Below are 23,267 nucleotides of genomic sequence, written 5' to 3'. Positions count from 1 at the left end.
GAACAACAAGGTCCAGGGGCTGCTGGACGGAGGTGGCTCAGAGGTGCAGGACGGACCGGCGCCATCTTCCTTGGCTCTCATCACAGAGCACCTACAGCGCTTCAGGCACGTTACTGACAGGCCTGCGCCTGAGGGAAAGAGGGAGCCGGGAAGCCCCTGGAGCGCTATGGAGGGTGACGTGACCGACTGGCAAGCTGCCGGTGAAGATCCGCAGACAGCTCCAGTGTCCACAGTGAGTAGGGGGTCTGGGCTGGCTGCTACTGCATTACACTCCACCGTTAACCCTGTCAGTACTGGAGTGCGGCCTGCTCTCCCAGGGGACCCCTCTACCATCTCCCCCCTGCTCACACCTGAGGCTGCTGCTTCTCTGCTGGAACCCTCCACTCTTGCTATATCCTCTTCTATGCACATTAACCCCTCCTCTGCTGCAGTGGACTATACACCTATGCCTGCTCCGGCCCCCTCCTCTTCTCCACCTAGCCCCACTCTGAAGGATGTGTTTCTAGCTATATCTAAGGGGAACGCAGATGTCAAATTACTGCTTGGTAACCTGCGTGAGGACATTAACCCCTTCCCGTTATAGGACGTATGCATACGTCCAATCATCCGACACGTTTGCACAATTGGACATATGCATACGCCATAGCGATCTCCTGCACTGCCGCGGGCAGCGCAGGAGATCGGCGATGGGACCCAGCTGTTAATCACAGCCGGAGTCCTGCCACAGCTGCCGGAGCCGCGATCACGCCGGTCGTGGCAGCATTAACCCCCTAGATGTCGTGATCTATCCTGATCATGGCATCTATGGTGTTGACAGGGGGAGCGCTCTCCCTCTGTTCTCCAACGACGGTGCCGCGATATGATCATGGGTCGCTGTTGGTTGCTATGGCAGCAGGAGGTCAGATCATGACCTCCTGTATGCCTGCTACGGAAGCCTGTGAGATCCAGCCAGAGGCTGGATCGCACAGGCTGTAGTGTGTGCAGCTCATCAGGTCATACTGTTCTGCAGTACAAATGTATAACCTGTAAAAAATTAAATAAAAAGTTAAATAAAAGTATGAAGTGTAAAAAATTAATTAAAAAATGCCCCTTTCCCAATAAAAGCCCTGTATTATCACCAAAAAAGATCAAAAACACAAATCATATGCATAATAGGTATTGCCACATCCGTAATGACGTGTACTATAAAACTATAATGTAAATTATCCCGCACGGGGAATGCCGAAAAAAAAAAAAAAAAGCGCAAAATTTGCCAATTTTGGTGCAAATAGTGGAATAAAAAAGATCAGAAGGTAGCACGTAGCACAGAAATGATACCAGTAAAAAGTACAGCTCATCCCGCAAAGAATAAGCCCTTTTTCAATGGCGTCGGAGGAAAAATAAAAAAGTTACAGCTGTTGGAAAATAAATGGCAGAAAAGGAAAAAGAACATAGAAAGCTATATAAAACTAATATCGCCATAATCGTACTGACCCACAGAATAAATATAACATCACTTTTACCGCTCAGTGTACACTATAAAAAAATAAATAAATAAAAAACGCCAGAAATTTTCCAGTTTTTCATAATATTTAGAAATGTTTCACAGAAAATGCTGCATGTGTCAACAAAAATGCACCACTTAAACAAAGTACAATATGTCATGAAAAAACTATCTCAGAATTGCTCTGCTCAGAAAAATCATTCTGAAGGTATTACCATTTAAAGAGATACATGTCAAAAAAAAAAAAAAAAAAGAGCCTGGTCATTGAGGTAAAAAATGGGTCCGTCCGGGTTAACCTTCTCTGTCATGACATGCAAAAGGTGTCCGAACGAGTTAGTGTGGTTGAGGAAAGAGTGGGTGATATGGAAGACCAGGTCCCCCCACTTAAGAGGGACATGCACCGCGGGATTAACCATCTAACTGCTCTGGCGGCCAAGTGGGACAATATGGAGAACCGTCTCCGACGGAATAACGTCCGCCTGGTGGGCGTTCCAGAAAAGGCAATCCTGGAGAATTCTTTGAAAGTTGGCTCCTTAACACTTTTGGATGGGAGACTTTGACCCCTCTGTTTGCTGTGGAGCACGCTCATAGAGTGCCTACTCGCCCCTTGCCACCTGGGGCTCTGCCACGGGCTGTCCTTATCCGGATTCTTCATTACAAGGATCACAACATTATCCTGCGCAAAGCCAGGGATATGGACTCATTTGCCATTGCCGGACCTTGTGTCTCCATTTTTCTGGACTTTTCGGCTGAAGTTCAGAAGAGATGCGCTAAAACGTCGCCTGCGTGCACTCAACGTGATATACTCTATGCTCTACCCTGCACGCCTCCGTGTGGTTGCTCTTGGAACTACCCATTTGTTCGATACTCCCGTGGCGGCCGCGGAGTGGCTGGATGGTCATGAGGCTCAGATCAGAAATGCTGCACCTTGATGTCTCCTTTTGTCTGTTCTCTAGACTCCCTGGATATGGGGGGGTCCAGATTTCTGGAAGATTATACATGGACCCAAGACGGGGTGGGACTGTGTGACTGTTCTCATGCAATCTTATCTTATTTCCTGCTGTTACAGTTTTTATAGCTTTTTCTTGACAGTATCCTATTTTTATGCTCTAGGTACCTACTGTTGTTGCCAAATCTTCCCTTTCATTTTTCTATGTTTTTCTAGACTCAGCCCTGAGCGAGGAATGTTAGTACTGTGACCTCTGTATTCCATATGCTACCTGCTCATTCTCACTGGGCTATTTATTTGCCTCCAGTGTCGCAAGTTTCGATTGTTTGGTTCGCCGTTTGTCTGGGGTGTTTTTGGGGTTCCGTGTCTTCCCTTCAGAATTTTTGTGCCCTGCTCTACTGTTTCCGGACTTGTCCAGACTTTCTATCTTTCCGTTCATGTTGGACTCTGCTCTTTTTGCCTTGTACTTCTCTGTATATTTTCTTGTGCTACCGCAATCTCTGCTTGATGTTGCTGCTCCTGGTTCATGCCTCTTTGTCCTTTTCTGGCCTCCATCTAGCTCTCCTGCTGAACTGCCTGGTACTCCTTTCTGTTAACTGACTTGGGTATTTTTTTTCTCTTGGTTGTCATTTATATTTTCCTGGTGGTATTATAGCTAATCACTTAACTGCAGTGGATTGGAATGTGCCAGGTCTTAATGACCCTACTAAGCGACTAGCTGTTTTTCAAGCTCTCAAACCATACCAGCCTGCCATGCTATGTCTCTCTGAGACTCACCTAACTGTTGATACTAAACATCTATTGAATAAACCGTGGTTTAGGCACGCTTTTCACGCCACCTTCTCCTCACATGCTAGTGTGCTTATCCATAACAGTATTTTATTTACCTGTGTGTCTAAATTGGTTGACCCCGAGGACAGGTTTGTGTGCCTCTATGGCACGTTTAATCTTTTTTTATGTGTTCTAGTTGCCTTGTATATTCCCCCCCCCCCCCATACTCGGGTGACGCCTTACGCGGAGTGGTATCCTTTCTCTCCTCTCTGCTGCTCCTGGTGGTGGGGGACCTTAATAATGTGCTCGATCCGAAAATAGATAGATTCCCCATTGGGGAGCGGGCTGGGACCACCGGGGCTACCGGTTTAGACAGATTTTTAGAGGAGATGGGGTGGATTGATTTGTGGAGACAGAGACATCCTAATGACCTACAATTTTCTTGCTATTCTAGCTCGCATGGAACGCTCTCGAGCATTGATTTTGCGCTTGTTCCTGCTTCTTCCCTTAGTTGGGTCGGTGGAATATCTTCCCCGTACCCTATATGATCACTCTCCAATCCTTCTACGTTTTATTACTTACCCTCATCCCAGAATGCGGGCTCCCTGTGGCGCTTGAACCCTTTTTGGCTTCAGTTTCCCACTGTGGGAACTACTGTTCAATCTGATATTGTTGACTTTCTCAAGATTAATGTGGGGAGCGCTTCCGTGTGCATGGTATGGGACTCTTTAAAAGCATATATCCGAGGTGTCTTTATTAGAGATATCTCTAATTGTAAATCGAAGAATAGGGCTATTCAAACCTCTCTACAGCAACAGGTACTCCTAGAGGAGCGTCGGTTCCACAAGGACCCTTCTGACCAAAATAGAGAGAACTGGCAGTCTACGCAAGCCTTGTTGGATGCACATTTGCTCCAAATGGCGGACAATAAGTGCTTCTTCCAACAACAACGTTATTTAGAGAGTGGTGAAAGTACGGATCGTTTGTTGGCTCGCACCATCAGGGCTCAGTCAGGGTCAGTATGCATTCCCTGTCTCTGTGATGGTGCCAGGGTACTGCTTAAAGGGGTACTCCGCCCCTAGACATCTTTTCCCCTATCCAAAGGATAGGGGATAAGATGTCTGATCGCGGGGGTCCCGCCGCTGGGCACCCTCGCATTCTACCATGCGGCACCCACCTGTAACGGCTTCCGGAACCGCTGGAGGCCCTCAGGCTAATTTGCAGGTTCCCATAGGCCAATCTCTTTATTATGTTCAGACGTCAAATTGTTGGCGAAGGTTTTGGCAAATAGATTGTTAAAGGTGATTACTACTTTGATTCACGGGGATCAAACAGGATTTATGCCAGAAAAGTCTACTGCTGATAATATTAGGAGACTTTATTTAAATATGCAATTATAACCTTCAACTGCCTCTCATAGGGTTGTGCTTTCCCTCGACGCTGCCAAAGCTTTGACAGCGTCAAATGGAACTTCTTGTATTCTTGTATTTTTTAATTGGATTCACTTATTATATGATACCCCGCATGCCAGGATTAGGGCTAATGGTCTGTTGTCTCACTCCTTCCCGCTGGGGCGCGGTACTCGTCAGGGGTGCCCCTATACCCCTTTTTATTCGCCATTGCTATAGAACCACTGGCAGCACTGGTCAGGGCCTCCTCTGACATCCGGGGGTTTTGTTATGGGACCCTGGAAGAGCGTATCGCTCTTTAGGCGGACGACATGCTCCTCTTTCTGAGTGATGCTCCGCAATCGCTACCTCATTTAATTAGTCTTATTGAGTCATTTGGTTGCTATTCTGGCCTGGCTATTAATTGGGATAAGTCCACATTACTTCCCTTTAGAACCTCTCCCTCCGATACCTGTAGCTACTAGGGTTGGGCTTCCCATAGTTTCTAGGTTTAAGTATCTGGGTGTGTCTGTTACAACTACTCCCTCTTACTATGTCTCTCTTAATTTAATACCATTGTTAGATCGTAGCTCCCAAAAAGTGACCACATGGCGCAAACTCCCCCTATCTATAATAGGTAGATCTAATCTGGTTAAAATGATTCTTATGCCCCAATTTCTGTATATCCTGCACAATACCCCTGTCTGGATCCCTATGCACTTTTTCCATAGGATTCAGTCTTTATTTAGAGAACTTATCTGGAAAGGTAAATCGGCAAGGGGCCGCCTAGAGACATTATAGCGCGGTAAGGAGGCGGGTGGATTGTCTATTCCTAACCCATGGTTATATTTTTTAGCTTTGCAGGTCTAACAATTGAAGGGTTGGGCGCAGTTACACACCATGGTGCGTACAGGGGCTTTAATCTCGCAACGTATTGGTAGTGTGACTCCCCTCTATCTCCTAAAGATGGCGGCACAGACGCGTCCCCCAGACTTCCCTCCTACTTTTCTGCTCCTCCGTAAAGTGTGTGTCACGATGCCGGCTGGCAGGAGGTGGATCCTCTGTGCCAGAGAGGGATAGCGAGGACCGTGCTAGTGGACCGGTTCTAAGACACTACTGGTTTTCACCAGAGCCCGCCGCAAAGCGGGATGGTCTTGCTGCGGCGGTAGTGACCAGGTCGTATCCACCAGCAACGGCTCACCTCTCTGGCTGCTGAAGATAGGCGAGGTACAAGGGAGTAGGCAGAAGCAAAGTCGGACGTAGCAGAAGGTCGGGGGCAGGCGGCAAGGTTCGTAGTCAGGGGAGATAGCAGAAGTTCTGGTACACAGGCTTTAAACACACAAAACGCTTTCACTAGGCACAAGTGCAACAAGATCCGGCAAGGAAGTGCATGGGAGGAGGATAGATATAGTCAGGGACCAGGTGGAAGCCAATTAAGCTAATTGGGCCAGGCACCAATCATTGGTGCACTGGCCCTTTAAGTCTCAGGGAGCTGGCGCGCGCGCGCCCTAGAGAGCGGAGCCGCGCGCGCCAGCACATGACAGCAGGGGACGGGAACGGGTAAGTGACCTGGGATGCGATTCGCGAGCGGGCGCGTCCCGCTGTGCGAATCGCATCCCCAACGGCCATGACAGAGCAGCGCTCCCGGTCAGCGGGACTGACCGGGGAGCTGCAGGGAGAAAGACGCCGTGAGCGCTCCGGGGAGGAGCGGGGACCCGGAGCGCTAGGCGTAACAGTACCCCCCCCCCTTAGGTCTCCCCTTCTCTTTATCCGGTAACTGCCTCCCCTGGGATGAGGACACCGGGAAAGGATGGAGGGATTCCTCAACGGCAGGCAGAACAGCAGGAGTAGGAATGGGGAGAGAGGGCAGAGGGCGAGACCTGGCACGGGGCAGTGTGACACCAGGACGAGGGCCATGCGGGGACACAGGGGCTTGCCTGATGGGACTGGGAGGGGGGGAGAGGCATTTCCTGTGGCAGGCAGAGTCCTTAATGACCTTAGGGGGACCGGATACAGGAGGAACCACAGGGTCACGGCAGGGAGTACTGGGAACTGGTTGAAGGCAGTCCTTGGAACAAGAGGGGCCCCAACTCTTGATCTCCCCAGTGGACCAATCCAGGGTTGGGGAATGGTGTTGAAGCCAGGGTAGTCCAAGGAGAACTTCAGAAGTGCAATTAGGAAGGACCAAAAATACAATTTCCTCGTGATGAGGTCCGATGCACATTAGGAGGGGCTCCGTGCGGAAACGCACGGTGCAATCCAACTTGGCTCCGTTGACCGCGGAAACGTGGAGTGGCTTGACAAGACGGGTCACCGGAATGCGGAATTTATTCACTAAGGACTCCCGAATAAAATTCCCAGAAGCTCCAGAGTCCAGGCAGGCTACGGCTGAGAGAGAAGAGCTGGCTGAAGTAGAAATCCGAACAGGCACCGTGAGACGTGGAGAAGCCGACTTAGCATCAAGAGACGCCACACCCACGAGAGCTGGGTGCGAGCGTGCGTTTCCCAGACGTGGAGGACGGATTGGGCAATCCACCAAAAAATGTTCAGTACTGGCACAGTACAGACAAAGATTCTCTTCCTTACGGCGATTCCTCTCTTCCAGGGTCAGGCGAGACCGATCCACTTGCATGGCCTCCTCGGCGGGAGGCCTAGGCGCAGATTGCAGTGGAGACTGTGGGAGAGGTGTCCAGAGATCTAAGTCTTTTTCCTGGCGGAGCTCTTGATGCCTCTCAGAAAAACGCATGTCAATGCGAGTGGCTAGATGAATGAGTTCATGCAGGTTAGCAGGAGTCTCTCGTGCGGCCAGAACATCTTTAATGTTGCTGGATAGGCCTTTTTTAAAGGTCGCGCAGAGAGCCTCATTATTCCAGGATAGTTCAGAGGCAAGAGTACGGAATTGTATGGCGTACTCGCCAACGGAGGAATTACCCTGGACCAGGTTCAGCAGGGCAGTCTCAGCAGAAGAGGCTCGGGCAGGTTCCTCAAAGACACTTCGAATTTCCGAGAAGAAGGAGTGTACAGAGGCAGTGACGGGGTCATTGCGGTCCCAGAGCGGTGTGGCCCATGACAGAGCTTTTCCAGACAGAAGCTGACTACGAAAGCCACCTTAGACCTTTCAGTAGGAAACTGGTCCGACATCATCTCCATGTGCAGGGAACATTGCGAAAGAAAGCCACGGCAAAACTTAGAGTCCCCATTAAATTTGTCCGGCAAGGACAGGCGGAGGCTAGGAGTGGCCACTCGCTGCGGAAGGGGTGCAGGAGCTGGCGGAGGAGATGGTTGTTGCTGCTGTAGCTGTGACTGTACTTGCTGTAGTTGTGACTGGAGTTGCTGTGTCATGGTGGTCAAGTACGACAGCTGGTGATCTTGTTGGGCAATCTGTCGGGCTTGCTGGGCGACCAGCGTAGGGAGGTCAGCGACAACTGGCAGAGGAACTTCAGCGGGATCCATGGCCGGATCTACTGTCACGATGCCGGCTGGCAGGAGGTGGATCCTCTGTGCCAGAGAGGGATAGCGAGGACCGTGCTAGTGGACCGGTTCTAAGACACTACTGGTTTTCACCAGAGCCCGCCGCAAAGCGGGATGGTCTTGCTGCGGCGGTAGTGACCAGGTCGTATCCACCAGCAACGGCTCACCTCTCTGGCTGCTGAAGATAGGCGAGGTACAAGGGAGTAGGCAGAAGCAAAGTCGGACGTAGCAGAAGGTCGGGGGCAGGCGGCAAGGTTCGTAGTCAGGGGAGATAGCAGAAGTTCTGGTACACAGGCTTTAAACACACAAAACGCTTTCACTAGGCACAAGTGCAACAAGATCCGGCAAGGAAGTGCATGGGAGGAGGATAGATATAGTCAGGGACCAGGTGGAAGCCAATTAAGCTAATTGGGCCAGGCACCAATCATTGGTGCACTGGCCCTTTAAGTCTCAGGGAGCTGGCGCGCGCGCGCCCTAGAGAGCGGAGCCGCGCGCGCCAGCACATGACAGCAGGGGACGGGAACGGGTAAGTGACCTGGGATGCGATTCGCGAGCGGGCGCGTCCCGCTGTGCGAATCGCATCCCCAACGGCCATGACAGAGCAGCGCTCCCGGTCAGCGGGACTGACCGGGGAGCTGCAGGGAGAAAGACGCCGTGAGCGCTCCGGGGAGGAGCGGGGACCCGGAGCGCTAGGCGTAACAGTGTGGTCGAAATTTAAGACTTTCCTACATTATCCTGTTTTTGTGACATACTCGCCGTTGTGGTATAATCCGAGTCTTTCCGAGACGCTGAAGTAATTTGCTCAGCTGCAGGAGGATTTTTCTTTACCCCATTCTTTTTTCTTTCGTAACCTACAGCTAAGGCATGCACTTGATGTGCAGTCACGGGCGAGTGACCTGACTCTTGGTCCCTCATTAGTGGTCAATAACTTGTTCACCAGGGTCTCTACTAAAGGAGTTATCTCGGTATTGTATAAGGAATTACTGTTCTCTTACCATGAAACCTATCCCTTACTTGTTCGGGAGAAGTGGGAGGCAGACGTGGGACCCCTGTCGGATGAACAATGGGCACAGATCTTAATGACCCCGCGTCTCGCTGTATCGGAGGCTCATCGGGTGTCCCAAATTTTCCTGTTGCACCAGGTGTACTGCACCCCAGTATTGCTACATAGAATCGGGGTGTACCTGGACTCCTGTTGTCCCAGATGTTCTAGATCTGATGCCCATTTGCTTCATATGATGTGGGACTGCTCTTCTCTTGCACAGTTTTGGACTGATGTGGGACAGCTGCTCAGAGGAGTGTTCACGTGTCCATTTACTTTGTCTGCCGTGTCGTGTATTTTGGGGTGCATAGATGGTTTGGATGAGGATAGGGGCTTATATATTTGTTTCATTAAAATTTTGTATCAAGCCTGCAAGTTGATTGTACAACATTGGTTGCGAACCTCTCCGCCTACTGTGTCAGAACTCATAACAATACTGAACCATTTTATTAGGTTAGAAAAGGGTGTGCATCTTAAACGGAAGGCCATGCACAAGTTTGAGCTTATATGGGGACCCTGGATTGACACTCCAGGTCTGCCGTCACTATACTTACAGAGGACCTCTATGGAAGTGTAGTTGGGGGGAGCGAGTTAGTCTGTTTTGTCTTTTCTGCCATTTTCCCTGTGCTGTCCTTGTAACGAATCGGTTAGGTGACAGGTGGTGGATCCACTGGACCAGAGGGGTGAAGACGTGGGCCATGCCAGGGGAACGGAGTCTAAGGGACAACTGGTCTTCACCAGGGCCCGCTGCAAAGCGGGATAGTCTTGCTGCAGCAGGTAGCCCCCAGGTCGTTCCACCCGGTAGCGACTCAACTCCCAGTTTGTAGATTGGAACCCTAAAACGGATGTATTTGGCCGAGAGCCACACTCTGTCACCAGGAGAAAACACCGGAGGAGCTCTGCGTTTCTTTTCCGCTTGGGACTTCATGCGGGCTGAGGCTTTTAGAAGAGCGGTGCGAGTCTCTCGCCAAATGGAGGAAAAGTCCTGGATGAGCTCATCGACTGCTGGAACAGAAGATGAAGAAGGCAACGGTAGAGGTTGTAGAGGATGGCGACCGTAGACCACGAAAAATGGTGACTTGTTAGAAGCGGAGGAATTCCTGAAGTTGTAGGAGAACTCCGCCCAAGGAAGAACATCTGCCCAATCATCATGACGTGAGGATACAAAATGGCGTAGATATTGCCCCAAAACTTGGTTCACGCGTTCCACTTGGCCGTTGGTTTGGGGGTGATGAGAAGATGAGAAATCCAATTTCACTTTGAACCGTCCACAAAGAGCTCTCTAGAATTTGGAAACAAATTGCACCCCATGATCCGAAATAATATGCAAGGGAAGACCATGAAGTCGAAAAATGTGCAGGAAAAAATGTTTCGCCAGCAGAGGCGCAGAAGGTAATCCTGGTAGTGGTACAAAGTGTACCATTTTAGAGAAACGGTCTACAACGACCCAAATGACCGTCATACCCTGGGAAGGAGGAAGGTCAGTCCCAAAGTCCATGGGGTCTCAGGGACAGGAAGAGGTTGGAGAAACCCAGCCGGCTTCAGGCGACTTATCCCGTGCGCAGAGTGTACAGGCTTGAACAAATTCTGACACATCCTTAGCCATGGTAGGCCACCAATATCTTCTAGCGATTAGTTGAAGAGTCTTTTGGACACCTGGATGACCCGCCAGCAAGGAAGAGTGACCCCACTTAAGGACTTCCAACTGTTGACGCGGAGGTACATATGACTTGCCCGGAGGAAGAAGATGAAGATCCACTGGTGCTATGGTAATAAGGCTTTCAGGTGGAATAATATGCAGTGGTGTAGCCTCTTCACCCACTATGTCTGAAGAGCGGGAGAGGGCATCTGCCCTGATGTTCTTGCTCGCGGGACGGAAGTGGATCTCAAAGTTAAAGCGAGCGAAGAACAGGGACCAGCGAGCTTGCCATGGGTTGAGCCTCTGGGCAGACTGGAGATAGGCAAGATTTTTGTTAATCGTGTAAATGCAAAAAGGATGGATGGAGCCCTCGAGAAGATGCCTCCACTCTTCGAGTGCTAATTTGATGGCCAACAACTCCCTGTCTCCAATAGAGTAGTTTCTCTCAGCTGGGGTGAAGGTATTGGAGAAATAGCCGCAAGTTAAGGTTTTGCCCCTAGATAATTTCTGGGTGAGCACAGCTCCGGCTCTTACGGAGGAGGCATCTACTTCCAAGGAAAAAGGCTTAGTGGGGTGACGTTTGGAGAGTACAGGTGCGACCTTTAAGGACTGGAAGGCCTCTTCAGCCTGAGAAGGCCAGGATTAGGGATTAGCCCCTTTCTTGGTCAAGGCCACAATAGGAGAAACCAGGGGGGAGTAGTGCAGAATGAATTGCCTATAATAATTGGCGAACCCCAAAAATCTTTGAATGGCGCGAAGTCCAGAGGGGCGTGGCCAGTCCAGCACCGCAGAGAGTTTAGCCGGGTCCATCTGTAAACCCTGGGCAGAAATTATGTACCCTAGGAAGGGCAGAGTGGACTGCTTGAAGATGCACTTCTCGATTTTAGCGTAGAGGCGTTTTTTTCTGAGCCGTGACAGAACTTGGAGTACATGTACCCGGTGTTGATCTAGGTTAGAGGAGAAGATGAGAATATCATCAAGGTAAACCACTACGCAGGTGTAGAGCAAATCTCTAAAAATGTCATTGATGAATTCTTGAAACATGGCAGGTGCATTGCAGAGACCGAAGGGCATCACCAGATATTCAAAATGGCCATCCCGTGTGTTGAAGGCGGTCTTCCACTCGTCACCCTCTATAATTCGGATCAAGTTGTAGGCTCCTCTAAGATCCAACTTAGTAAAGATTCTGGCCCCACGGAGACGGTCAAAGAGCTCAGAGATCAAGGAGAGAGGGTAACGGTCCTTAACTGTGATCTTGTTAGGCCTCTATAGTCAATGCAAGGACGAAGGGAACCATCATTTTTAGCAATGAAGAAAAAAACGGCTCCAGCGGGAGAGGAGGACTTCCTTATGAAACCTCTCTGTAGATTTTCACGAATGTACTCCGACATGGCGAGAGTCTCAGGTGGTGAGAGTGGGTAGATTTTACCCCGTGGTGGAGTAGTGGCGGAGGAACAACGGGATCTCGCTTGACAAGAACAGACGTGAGACAACGGCCGGAGCAAGAGGGACCCCACCTCAGGGTCTCTCCGGAGGACCAATCCAAGGTGGGAGAGTGGCACTGAAGCCATGGCAAACCCAGAAGGAGCTCTGAGGAGCAGAAGGGAAGGACCAAGAACTCCAACGTTTCTGTATGCAAAAACCCGATGCCCATCTGTAAAGGCAAAGTGCGGTACTGCACAGTGGCGGAAAGTCTCTCACCGTTGACTGTAGAAATGAAAAGTGGTTTAGGCAAACGGACCACAGGAATTTGATGCTTGTCAATCAAGGAGGCATGGATGAAATTGCTGGCAGATCCAGAATCCAAGAAGGCGGTGGCAGTGAAGGTAGACTTGGAGGAGACGGAAAGCTGCACTGATACCATAAGACGTGGAGAGGAAGAATCCACACCTAGCAATCTCCCATGTTTACTAGGTGCGAGCGTTTCCCGAACGCGGCGGACGAAGAGGACAGTCTCTGAGGAAATGCCCGGTACTGGCGCAATACAGACACAAATTCTTGCTTCTGCGACGGCTCCGTTCCTGCGGGGTCAGGCGAGACCGGTCCACCTGCATGGCTTCCATGGCAGGAGGCCCAGAGACGGGTTGCGGTGGACGCTGAAAAACAGGAGCCAGACGAGGATAGCGTCTTGGATGAGCTTTCTCTTTCTCCTGAAGGAGTTCTTCTTATCTCTCGGCTAAACGCTTGTCGATCCTAGTGGTCAGTAGAATAAGGTCACTGAGAGTAGATGGTATCTTCCGTGCAGCTAGGACATCTTTAATTTCACTACTTAGTCCCTTCTTGAAAATGGCACAAAGGGCATCATTGTTCCAATTCAACTCGGAGGCGAGGGTACGGAATTGGACGGCATAATCACCCACGGTAGAGCCTCATTGGGTCAGGTTCAGCAAAGCAGATTCTGCGGAGGTAACCCAGGCAGGTTCCTCGAAAACACTCCGGAACTCTTGACAGAAACTCTGGACGGAGGTAGTGGCTGGATCAAAGCGGTCCCATAAAGGTGTAGCCCAGGCCAGGGCCTTCCCGGAGAGCAAGCTGAGTATGAAGGCCACCTTGGCTCGTTCGGACGGGAACTGGTCGGCCAGTAACTCAAGATGGAGTGAGCACTGCGACAGGAACCCACGGCACTGCTTCGGATCACCGTCATACTTGTCCGGCAGGGACAAGCGGATTCTGGCACTGGAGACGACTGCAGGCTGTGATGAAGCAGCAGGTGCAGGTGGTGGTGACGGCTGTTGCTGAGTAGGCAGGAGTTGCTGCATCATGGCGGCCAACTGGGCCAGCTGTTGACCTTGCTGGGCAATCTGCTGATTCTGTTGAGCCAATACGGTGGTAAGATCGGGATCCATGGCCGGATCTTACTGTAACGAACCGGTTAGGTGACAGGTGGTAGATCCACTGGACCAGAGGGGTGAAGACGTGGGCCGTGCCAGGGGAACGGAGTCTAAGGGACTACTGGTCTTCACCAGGGCCCGCCGCAAAGCGGGATGGTCTTGCTGCGGCAGGTAGCCCCCAGGTCGCTCCACCCGGTAGCGACTCAACCCCTCTGGTAGCTGAGGCAGACGCGGTACAGGAAGAGCAGGCAGAGGCGTAGTCGGACGTAGCAAAGGTCAGGGCAGGCGGCACAGATTTACAGGCGATAGTCAGGCAACAGGTCAGGGCAGGCAGCACGGGTTCACAAGCGGTAGTCACGGGCAACGGGTCGGCAACAGGCAAGGGCAACACAGGAACAATAGGAATGCTTTCACTAGGCACAAGGCAGAAAGATCAGGCAAGGGCAGGAAGGTGCAGGAAACATTTATAGAACACTTTTGGGCCAGGCACCAATCGATGGTGCGCTGGCCCTTTAAATTTCATGAACCCGGTGTGCGCGCGCCCCAGAGAGCGGGGATGTGCGCGCAGGGGAATAGAGAGGACACATGGAGCCGCAGGAGGTAAGGGGCGGCATCGGGATGCGGCGCGTGTGCGGGGACCTCCCGCCACGCTAACCGCATCCCTGTCAGGGATAACTCTGCGCTCCCGATCAGTGTGTCTGACCGGGACGCGCAGGGACGCTGCGGACCGGGACAGAGGCCGTGAGCGCTCCGGTCCAGGAGCGGAGACCGGAGCGCTGACTGTAACAATCCTTGTCTTGTAATCCTGTGCAGTTGTATGTTTTATGGTAATGGAACTCTTATTGTGCTTATGGGTGGGACCCCACTTTGTACGTTTTGTTTTGTTGTTTGTAAAAAACAAAATGTTCAATAAAAAATTTCTGATTTAAAAAAAGAAAAAAAAAATAGGACTTTCCTCTAGAAGCAAGGATGCTCTTGCTGCACGAAATTCTCCAACTAACCTGTGCAAACTTATCCATTTAGCCACTCGAATTGATGTGCACTTTTCCGAGAGGCAGGAAGAACTTCCTTTGGAAAAATAACCTGCCCGAACACAGCAATTACCTCATTTGGCACCCATGTTCAACCATCCACCTCTACTGTCTATTTTTCTTCCTGCCGAAGTGGCTATGGAAGAGGACCGTTGTTGCTTAACGGAGCAGGAAAAATCCTGTCTACGCAATGAGAATTTGTCCCTATATTGTGCCAGTCCGAAGCACTTTCCCAAAGACTGTTCTATACTTCTTTCATGTCCGGGAAAACGCTTTCATCTTGGACAAGTAGGAGTGGCCTCCCTAGATGTGAATATTTCCTCTCCTCGCTTGACACCTTCGGTTACATTTTTTTCCTCTGCCAAGACTTCTTTCATGGCTTCTGCATTTTTTGGACTCCGGTTCCACTGGCAACTTCATTGGTGCCTCCCAGGTCCATAAACACAGTCTTCCAGTGAAGTGTCTTATCAAGCTCTTCTACATTTCTGTTAATGAACAAAATCTGAACTGTAAGGTGCAATTCTGCACTGAACCCCCCGTCATGCAAGTAGGGGATTTGCATAAGGAAAAAACTGAGTTTTATGTGCTACCACATTGTACTTCGGAGCTTCTTCTTGGTCTCCCTTGGCTTCAATGTCATTCTCCTCAACTAGACTAGAAATCTGGTGAAATCACATGCTGGGGACAATATTGCCAAGATTACTGTTTTGTGCCACCTCTTAGGCCTGCTATCAAAAGCTTCAGAGTCAACACTCTTTCCAGATCCTCCAATATTGCCGGATTGGACTCCACGTCAAGGCATAATGTTCCTCCTGTGATATCTTCTGTGCCTGTTAAACGTTAAACTGTTAATATGGGACATTCTTCTTTTGCAATTGTCACCTTAGAAGACGGAAGACTCCACAACAGAAACCTGCAAGTCCCTTACAACCTTTGCCCATTCCAGAAACCCCTTGATCTCATGTAGTGCTGAACTTTCCGAGCCCCAAGGAATTGGGGGAGCCCAAAGGGGCAGGGGTGGGGGGGTACTGTGCAGCCTGCCGCCGCAAGACCATCCCGCTTTGCAACGGGCTCTGCTCCCTGGCATGGCTCACGTCATCATCCACACAGGCCTAAAGGATCCACCAACTGCTGTGACCCGTTACATGCTGGGAGCTAGGGAGGCTATATTAGTGTTTGTTCTACTACCCCTCATCATGGAACAGTCTCTGTTCCATGATGGGGGTTGTAGTACATGGGCTGAGGGACTGATAGCACCAGGTATCACTTCTGAGACCTGATGCGATCAGAAGTTATTAGACAGGGGATTGGGCGGCATGCTCCGCAACCCTGCGATGTACTTACTTTACTTTTACTTTTAAATTCCCTGCCAGGAGCACTGAATGGCCGGCACCAAGGAGGCATTCAGGGCTCCCGGCTGGGTTTTTAAACTTCCCGGGCATAATTTCCATTTAATCCTATCCCCGCCCCCTGCTAAGCCGTTAGCACACGTTATTTCATCCGTTATTATACATCCGTTTTTACACAGAAAATGGATGTTTAATAACGGATGAATACTCATGGTGTGAAAGTAGCCTACGAAAGATTAGCCACACATCAGATTACGCTGCTGTTCAAACTTAAAGGGGTACTTCACCCCTACACATCTTGTCCCGTATCCAAAGGATGGGGATAAGATGTCTGATCTCAGGGGGGGGGGGGGGGGGGGTCTGGCTGCTGGGACCTCTGTGATCTCCAGTCCGGCACTGCAGTAATCCGCTTGCACAGAGAGAACTCCGCTCCATGCCGGATTATGAGGGAACACAGCCGTCATGCCCCCTCCATATATTTCCCATAGACATTAACCCCTTAAGGACTGAGCCCTTTTTCACCTTAATTCTGGCCACTGTCATTAATAACTCAGGGATGCTTTTCCCAATTATTCTGATTCCGAGATAGTTTTTTCATGGCATAGTCTACTTTAACATAGTGGTAAATTTTCGTCGTTATTTGCATCCTTTCTTGGTGAAAAATCCCCAAATTTCATGAAAATTTTGTAAATTTTGCATTTTTCGAACTTTGAAACTCTCTGCTTGTAAGGAAATGGATATTCCAAATAAATGATATATTGATTCACATATACAATATGTCTACTTTATATTTGCTTCAAAGTTCAGCAGCAATTTTCAAATTTTTCACTAAATTTTCAAAATCGGAATTTTTCAGGGACCAGTTCAGTTTTGAAGTTGACTTGAGGGGTCTTCATATTAGAAATACCCCATAAATAACCCCATTATAAAAACTGCAACCCCCAAGTATTCAAAATGACATTCAGAAAGTGTGTTAACCCATTAGGTGTTTCACAGGAATAGCAGCAAGGTGAAGGAGAACATTCAAAATCTTAATTTTTTACACTCGCATGTTCTTGTAGACCAAGTTTTTGAAATTTTACAAGGGGTAAAAGGAGAAAAAGCCCCCCAAAATTTGTAACTCAATTTCTCTCGAGTAAGGAAATACCTCATATGTGTATGTCTAGTGTTCTGTGGGTGCACTAGAGGCCTCAGAAGGGAAGGAGCGACAATGGGATTTTGGAGAGGGAGTTTTTCTGAAATGGCTTTTTGGGGGTATGTCCTAATTAGGAAGCCCCTATGGTGCCAGAACTGCAATAACAACCAACATGGCATACCATTTTGGAAACTACACACCTCAAGGAAAGTAACAGGGGGTCCGCTGAGCCTTAACACCCCACAGGTGTTTGACGACTTTTTGTTAAAGTTGGATGTGTAAATGAATTTATATTTTTTTTCACTAAAATGCTGGTTTTCCCCCCAAATTTTACATTTTTACAAGGGGTTATAGGAGAAAATGCCCCCCAAAATTTGTAACCCCATCTTTTCTGAGCATGGAAATACCCCATGTGTGGACGTTAAGTGCACTGCGGGCGCACTACAATGCTCAGAAGAGAAGAAGTCACATTTGGCTTTTGGAAAGCAAATTTTGCTGAAATGGTTTTTGGGGGGAATGTCACATTTAGGAAGCCCCTAGGGTGCCAGAAACGCAAAAAAAAAAAAAAAAACACATGGCATACTATTTTGGAAACTACACCCCTCAAGGAACGTAACAAGGGGTACAGGGAACCTTAACACCACACAGGTGCTTGACAAATTTCCGCCAAATTTGGACGTGAAAATTATAAATTTGATTTTTTTCACTAAAATGCTGGTTTTACTCCAAATTTTTGCATTTTCACAAGAGATAATTGGAGAAAAAGCCTCCCAAAATTTGTAACCCCATTTTTTCTGAGTATGGAAATACCCCATATATGGACATAAAGTGTTCTGCGGGCGAACTACAATGGAGAAGGAGCGCCATTGAGCTTTTGGTGAGAGAATTTGGTTGGAATAGAAGTGGAAGGCCATGTGCGTTTACAAAGCCCCCCCCGTGGTGCCAGAACAGTGGACCCCCCACATATGACCCTATTTTGGAAACTACACCCCTCACAGAGTTTAATAAGGGGTACAGTGAACATTTACACCCCACTGGCATTTGACAGATCTTTGGAACAGTGGGCTGTGCAAATGAAAAATAAAATTTTTCATTTTCACGGACCACTGTTCCAAAAATCTGTCAGACACTTGTGGTGTGTAAATGCTCACTGTACCCCTTATTACAATATGTGAGGGGTGTAGTTCCCAAAATTGGGTCATGTGGGGGGTTCCACTGTTCTGGCACTATGGGGGATTTATAAACACACATCGCCTTTAATTTTGGACACATTCTCTCTCCAGAAGCCCAATAGCGCTCCTTCTCTTCTGAGCATTGTAGTTCGTCCGCAGAGCACTTTACATCCACATATGGGGTATGTTCTTACTCAGAGGAAATGGGGCTACACATTTTGGGGGGCTTTTTTCTTATTCTCCCTTGTGAAAATGAAAAATGTAGGGTAACACCAGCAAACATTTTTTTTCATTTTCACATCCAAATTTAACGGTGTTAAGGCTCACTTTACACCTTGTTACATTCCGTGAAGGTGTGTAGTTTCCAAAATGGGGTCACGTCTGGGAATTTATTGTTTTGTGTTTATGTCAGAACCGCTGTAAAATCAGCCACCCCTGTGCAAATCACCAATTTAGACCTCAAATGTACATGGCACGCTCTCACTTCTGAGCCATGTTGTGCACCCGCAGTGCACTTTACGCCCACATATGGGGTAGTTCTGTACAAATTTTGCTAAGCAACAGCAGGAGGTGAACAGGCCTCACCTCCTGCTGTATCCTGCCGCCTGGACCGCCGTCGCTGTATCCTGCCGCCGGGACCGATTCTGCTGCTCCTGTCGCCGCCACTGATCCCGAGGGGACCCTCGCTGGACAGGGGCAAGGTAGGAGACCCCCGCCGGTGCCGATCTCCGCCATCTTCGCCTTCCCGATCGCCGCCCAGCAGGGTCGTGAGAGGCCATTGTATGTTGAAATTATCGTATGTCGGGGATAACGTAGGTCGGGGGGGGGGGTCACTGTACCTATTCATTACTTGAATTAATGTCATTAAAGTGTAATTAGACATGCCTGACCAATTTACACTGAAAATGGGAAATGGGACCACCTTTTCTCGTATTCATGAGTGGTCCTAGTTTTTACAATACTTTAAGTTAGTAATAGTATTCATGTTACTTACTTTGGAGGAGAACACATCTTGAAGTAATTCCACATACTGTCACAAGTGTCAAGAGCTGACTGGCTGTAAGGATGAGCATAGGATTCCTTCACTGCTGTCGTATAGCTGTTAACAACAATGACACTATATAAACCAGACTTGCAAGTAAATGCAAATTTTTTATATTTAGATCTTCATTTACAATAATGAAGACCCTGTCATGATACTTATACAAGTAAATCTGAATGCATTTAAAGGGATAGTGTTATCAATTTTTCCAAAATATACAGACCATAGACATTTGCTGTGAAATGTTTCAATGCAAGCTTTGCACTGCAAAGGTCAATGATCTGCACATTTTAATGCTGGTGGCACTCTGAAGGGGGTCTTTATGCTGCTGTGTTTAAACATTTTCAATGCAGCGTAAGCTTTCAGTACACAATCAGTAGTTTAAAGGTTCATACACATTTACTGACGTTACAGACATGAAGCTAAATGCCGGATACAGGAAGATGACAGTGGCCAGCTGTTTCCTCTCTAGGCAGTGATAGCCCTCGGCTTGCAGCTTTTTTGATCTATAGACTGAACACAACACATACACAGAATTAAAGGAACATTGTTTCTTATGTTACCTCTCCCAATAGCTGCAGACATTGGGGCCATTGACTTTCAGAGATGAGCCAGTCTGTATGTTCACCAACCACAAGAGACCTGGTATCATGGAAGGCACCCACAGAAATTTCATTCTGTGAAATAATGGAGAAATATTTAAATATTTTATCATATAATTGCATAGTTGATAAGGTTAAAAAAAGACAAGACTCCATCAAGTTCAACCTATATTCCTATTGTGTCCCTACTGTGTAGATCCAGAGGAGGGCAAAAAAAAAAAAAAAAAAACTATGAGTATGATGCCAACAGACAAAATGTCCTTTGCAACTACAATATGGCAATCAGCATAAATTCTATCCCCATAACTCAAGTATCCATAACTTGTAATATTATATTTTTCCAGAAAAACATCCAGACCCTGTTTATTGAGTCAGATACCACAACATCATGTGGCAGAGAGTTCCATAGTCTCATTGCTCTTACAGTAAAGAATCCCCGTCTGTGATGATGGTTAATCCTTTTTTACTCTAGATGTAGAGGATGCCCCCTTGTCATGGTTATCGGCCTAGGTATGAAAAGATCACTAGAAAGGGTAATGTGGAGTCATTATGGGTAGAAATATATGGAGATGAAAATAAAAAAAATTCTGATAGGTGTTTGCCACCAAACATAATGGAAGAGGCCGAAGATCAATTACTGAGGCAAATAAACAAGGCAGCAAATCAAAATTATGTAATAATAATGGGGGACGTTAACTATCCTGATATAAACTGGGAGACTGAGACCTGTGAATCTCATAAAGGAAACAGGTTTCTGACTATAGCTAAAGACAATTATCTGTCCCAAACGGTGCAGGGCCCGACCAGAGGGGGCTTCCTACTTGACTTAATATTAACCAACAGACCTGACAGAGTAACAAATGTGCAAGTAGAAGGACACCTAGGAAATAGTGATCATAATATAATATATTATAACTTGTTCTTCAATAAGGGAATCTCTCAAGGGGCCACAAAAACAATGAACTTTAGGAAGGCAAAGTTTGATCAACTCAGAGAAGCCCTTAACAATATAAAATGATGAGTTTTCAAGAGGGAGAAGAAAAAAAGAGACAGGGGGCGCTCCCTTATTACGTATATCAATCTCGGTGTGAACCCTCCACCACACCTTGGTGATATACTGACCTTGTGAGGTATGCGTAATAGCAATCCGCAAGTGGGTATGTAGGTTAGGGTGTTTGACTTACAAACACGTGGGGCTGCTGCACTCCCTACTGTCACTGGGCTCCCTCGAGGGGGTCCAGTAAATAATATAGACAACAATGTGGAAAAATGACGGTATTCAGGGGAGGCGCTCCTCTTATTGGAGCAGCGCCTCCCCTGAATACCGTCATTTTTCCACATTGTTGTCAATATAAAATGGGATCATGTCCTCAAAAACAAGAACACTGAAACAAAATGGAAGACTTTTAAAAATATCTTAAATTCTCACTGTAAGATGTATATACCTTATGAGAAAAAAAGGGTCAGAAATAAAAGAAAACCAATATGGATGAATAAAAATGTTAAGGGGACAATAAATGAAAAAAATAAAGCATTTAAACTACGCCCGTGGGAATTTCGGTCCCCGCCGCGCGCCAGGCGGGGACCGGATCGGGGTGACTGCTAATAATAAGGGGGATCAGGAATGTCCAAGACACCCACAATCCCTCTGAAGGGATAGGAGTGAGGTGGCAGGGGTGCCACCCCTCCTATCCCTGCTATTTGTCATTCAGAAGCGACGACCAATAGCAGATCGGGGGTGGGGGGGGGGAGTTAACATTCAAATTAACCTAATGTGTAAGTGGACCTTCGGCGCCGTTCCTCGTTGGCTCCCCCGTACTACAGGCACCACTTACATATCAGTGGTGGCAGTGGGCAGCAATCGGCAGCTGGCAGATGCGGCTCCCTGGATCCTACGGTAGCCGGTGCGTGGCCTAGCAACATCTGGAGGGCTACAGTTTAGAGACTACTATGCAGTGGTCTCTAAATTGTAGCCCTCCAGATGTTGCAAAACTACAACTCCCAGCATGCCCAGACAGCTGTTTGGGCATGCTGGGATTTCCATTTTTTTCAACAGCCGGAGGGCTACAGTTTGGAGATCACTGTGCAGTGGTCTCTAAACCGTGGCCCACTAGATCTTGCAAAACTACAACTCCTAGCATGCCCACACAGCAGTTTGCTGTCAGGGCATGCTGGGTTTTGCAACATCTGGAGGGCCACAGTTTGGAGATCACTGTGCAGTGGTCTCCAAACTGTAGCCCTTCAGATGTAGTAAAACTGCAAATCCCAACATGCCCAAACAGCAAACAGTTGTCTCGGCATGCTGGGAGTTGTAGTTGTGTACCTTCAGCTGTTGAATAACTACATCTCCCAGCATGCCCTTCGGCGATCAGTACATGCTGGGAATTGTAGCTTTGTAATAGCTGGAGGCACACTGGTTGGAAAATACTGAGTTAGGTAACAGAACCTAACTGAAAGTTTTCCAACTAGTGTGCCTCCAGCTGTTGCAAAAGTAAAACTCCCAGCATGCACAGTCTGTCAGTACATGCTTGGAGTTGTAGTTTTGAAACAGCTGGAGGTTTGCCCCCACATGTGAATGTACAGGGTACATCCACATGGGTGGGTTTACAGTGAGTTTCCTGCTTCAAGTTTGAGATGAGGCAAATTTTTCACCGCAGCGCAAACTCCTAGCGAGAAACTCACCGTAACCCCCTGCCAGTGGGAATGTACCCTAAAAACACTAAACTACACTAACACATAATAAAGCGTAAAACACTACATATACACCCCTTACACTGTCCCTCCCAATAAAAATTAAAAAACTTATTGTACGGCAGTGTTTCTAAAACGAAGCCTCCAGCTGTTACAAAACAACAACTCCCAGCATTTCCAGACAGCCACTGACTGTCAAGGCATGCTGGGTTTTTAGCAACAGCTGGAGGCACCCTGTTTGGGAATCACTAGCGTAGAATACCCTATGTCCACCCCTATGCAATACTTAATTTAGTCCTTAAATGCGCATGGCACTCTCTCACTTCGGAGCCCTGTCGTATTTCAAGGAAACAGTTTAGGGCCACATATGGGGTATTTCCGTACTTGGTAGAAATTGCACTACAAATTTTAGGGGGCATTTTCTCCTTTTACCCCTTATGAAAAGGAAAATTTGGGGTCTACACCAGCCTGTTAGTATTAAAAAATAAAAAATGTTACACTAACATGCTGGTGTTGCCCCATATTTTTTATTTTCACAAGAGGTAAAAGGAAAAAAAGATCCCCAAAATTTGTAACGCAATTTCTCCTGAGTACGGAAATACCCCATATGTGGGCGTAAAATGCTCTGCCGACGCAAAACAAGGCTCAGGAGTAAGAGCGCACTATGTACA

At 48.1% G+C, this 23,267-nt stretch overlaps 1 protein-coding gene across 4 annotated transcripts in view; it reads right to left on the bottom strand.

The window, feature by feature from the left end:
• PEAR1 (platelet endothelial aggregation receptor 1) overlaps positions 1-23,267 on the bottom strand; it is a 443,307-nt gene that overhangs the window by 209,286 nt on the left and 210,754 nt on the right. For all 4 annotated transcript variants that reach the window (XM_056545694.1, XM_056545692.1, XM_056545693.1 and 1 more), the window contains exons 2-3: positions 19,867-19,980; positions 19,256-19,360 (exon numbers count right to left, since the gene is read on the bottom strand). In XM_056545694.1, the coding sequence (XP_056401669.1) occupies positions 19,256-19,360; positions 19,867-19,979 (218 nt within the window). In that variant the 5' untranslated portion in view covers position 19,980. The remainder of the gene's footprint in view (positions 1-19,255; positions 19,361-19,866; positions 19,981-23,267) is intronic.

Source organism: Hyla sarda, chromosome 11 (genome assembly GCF_029499605.1).
Source record: "Hyla sarda isolate aHylSar1 chromosome 11, aHylSar1.hap1, whole genome shotgun sequence".
In the NCBI taxonomy this organism is placed as follows: Eukaryota; Metazoa; Chordata; class Amphibia; order Anura; family Hylidae; genus Hyla; species Hyla sarda.
Note: the sequence above shows the minus strand (reverse complement) of the source record. Positions and strands in the feature narration are given on the sequence as shown.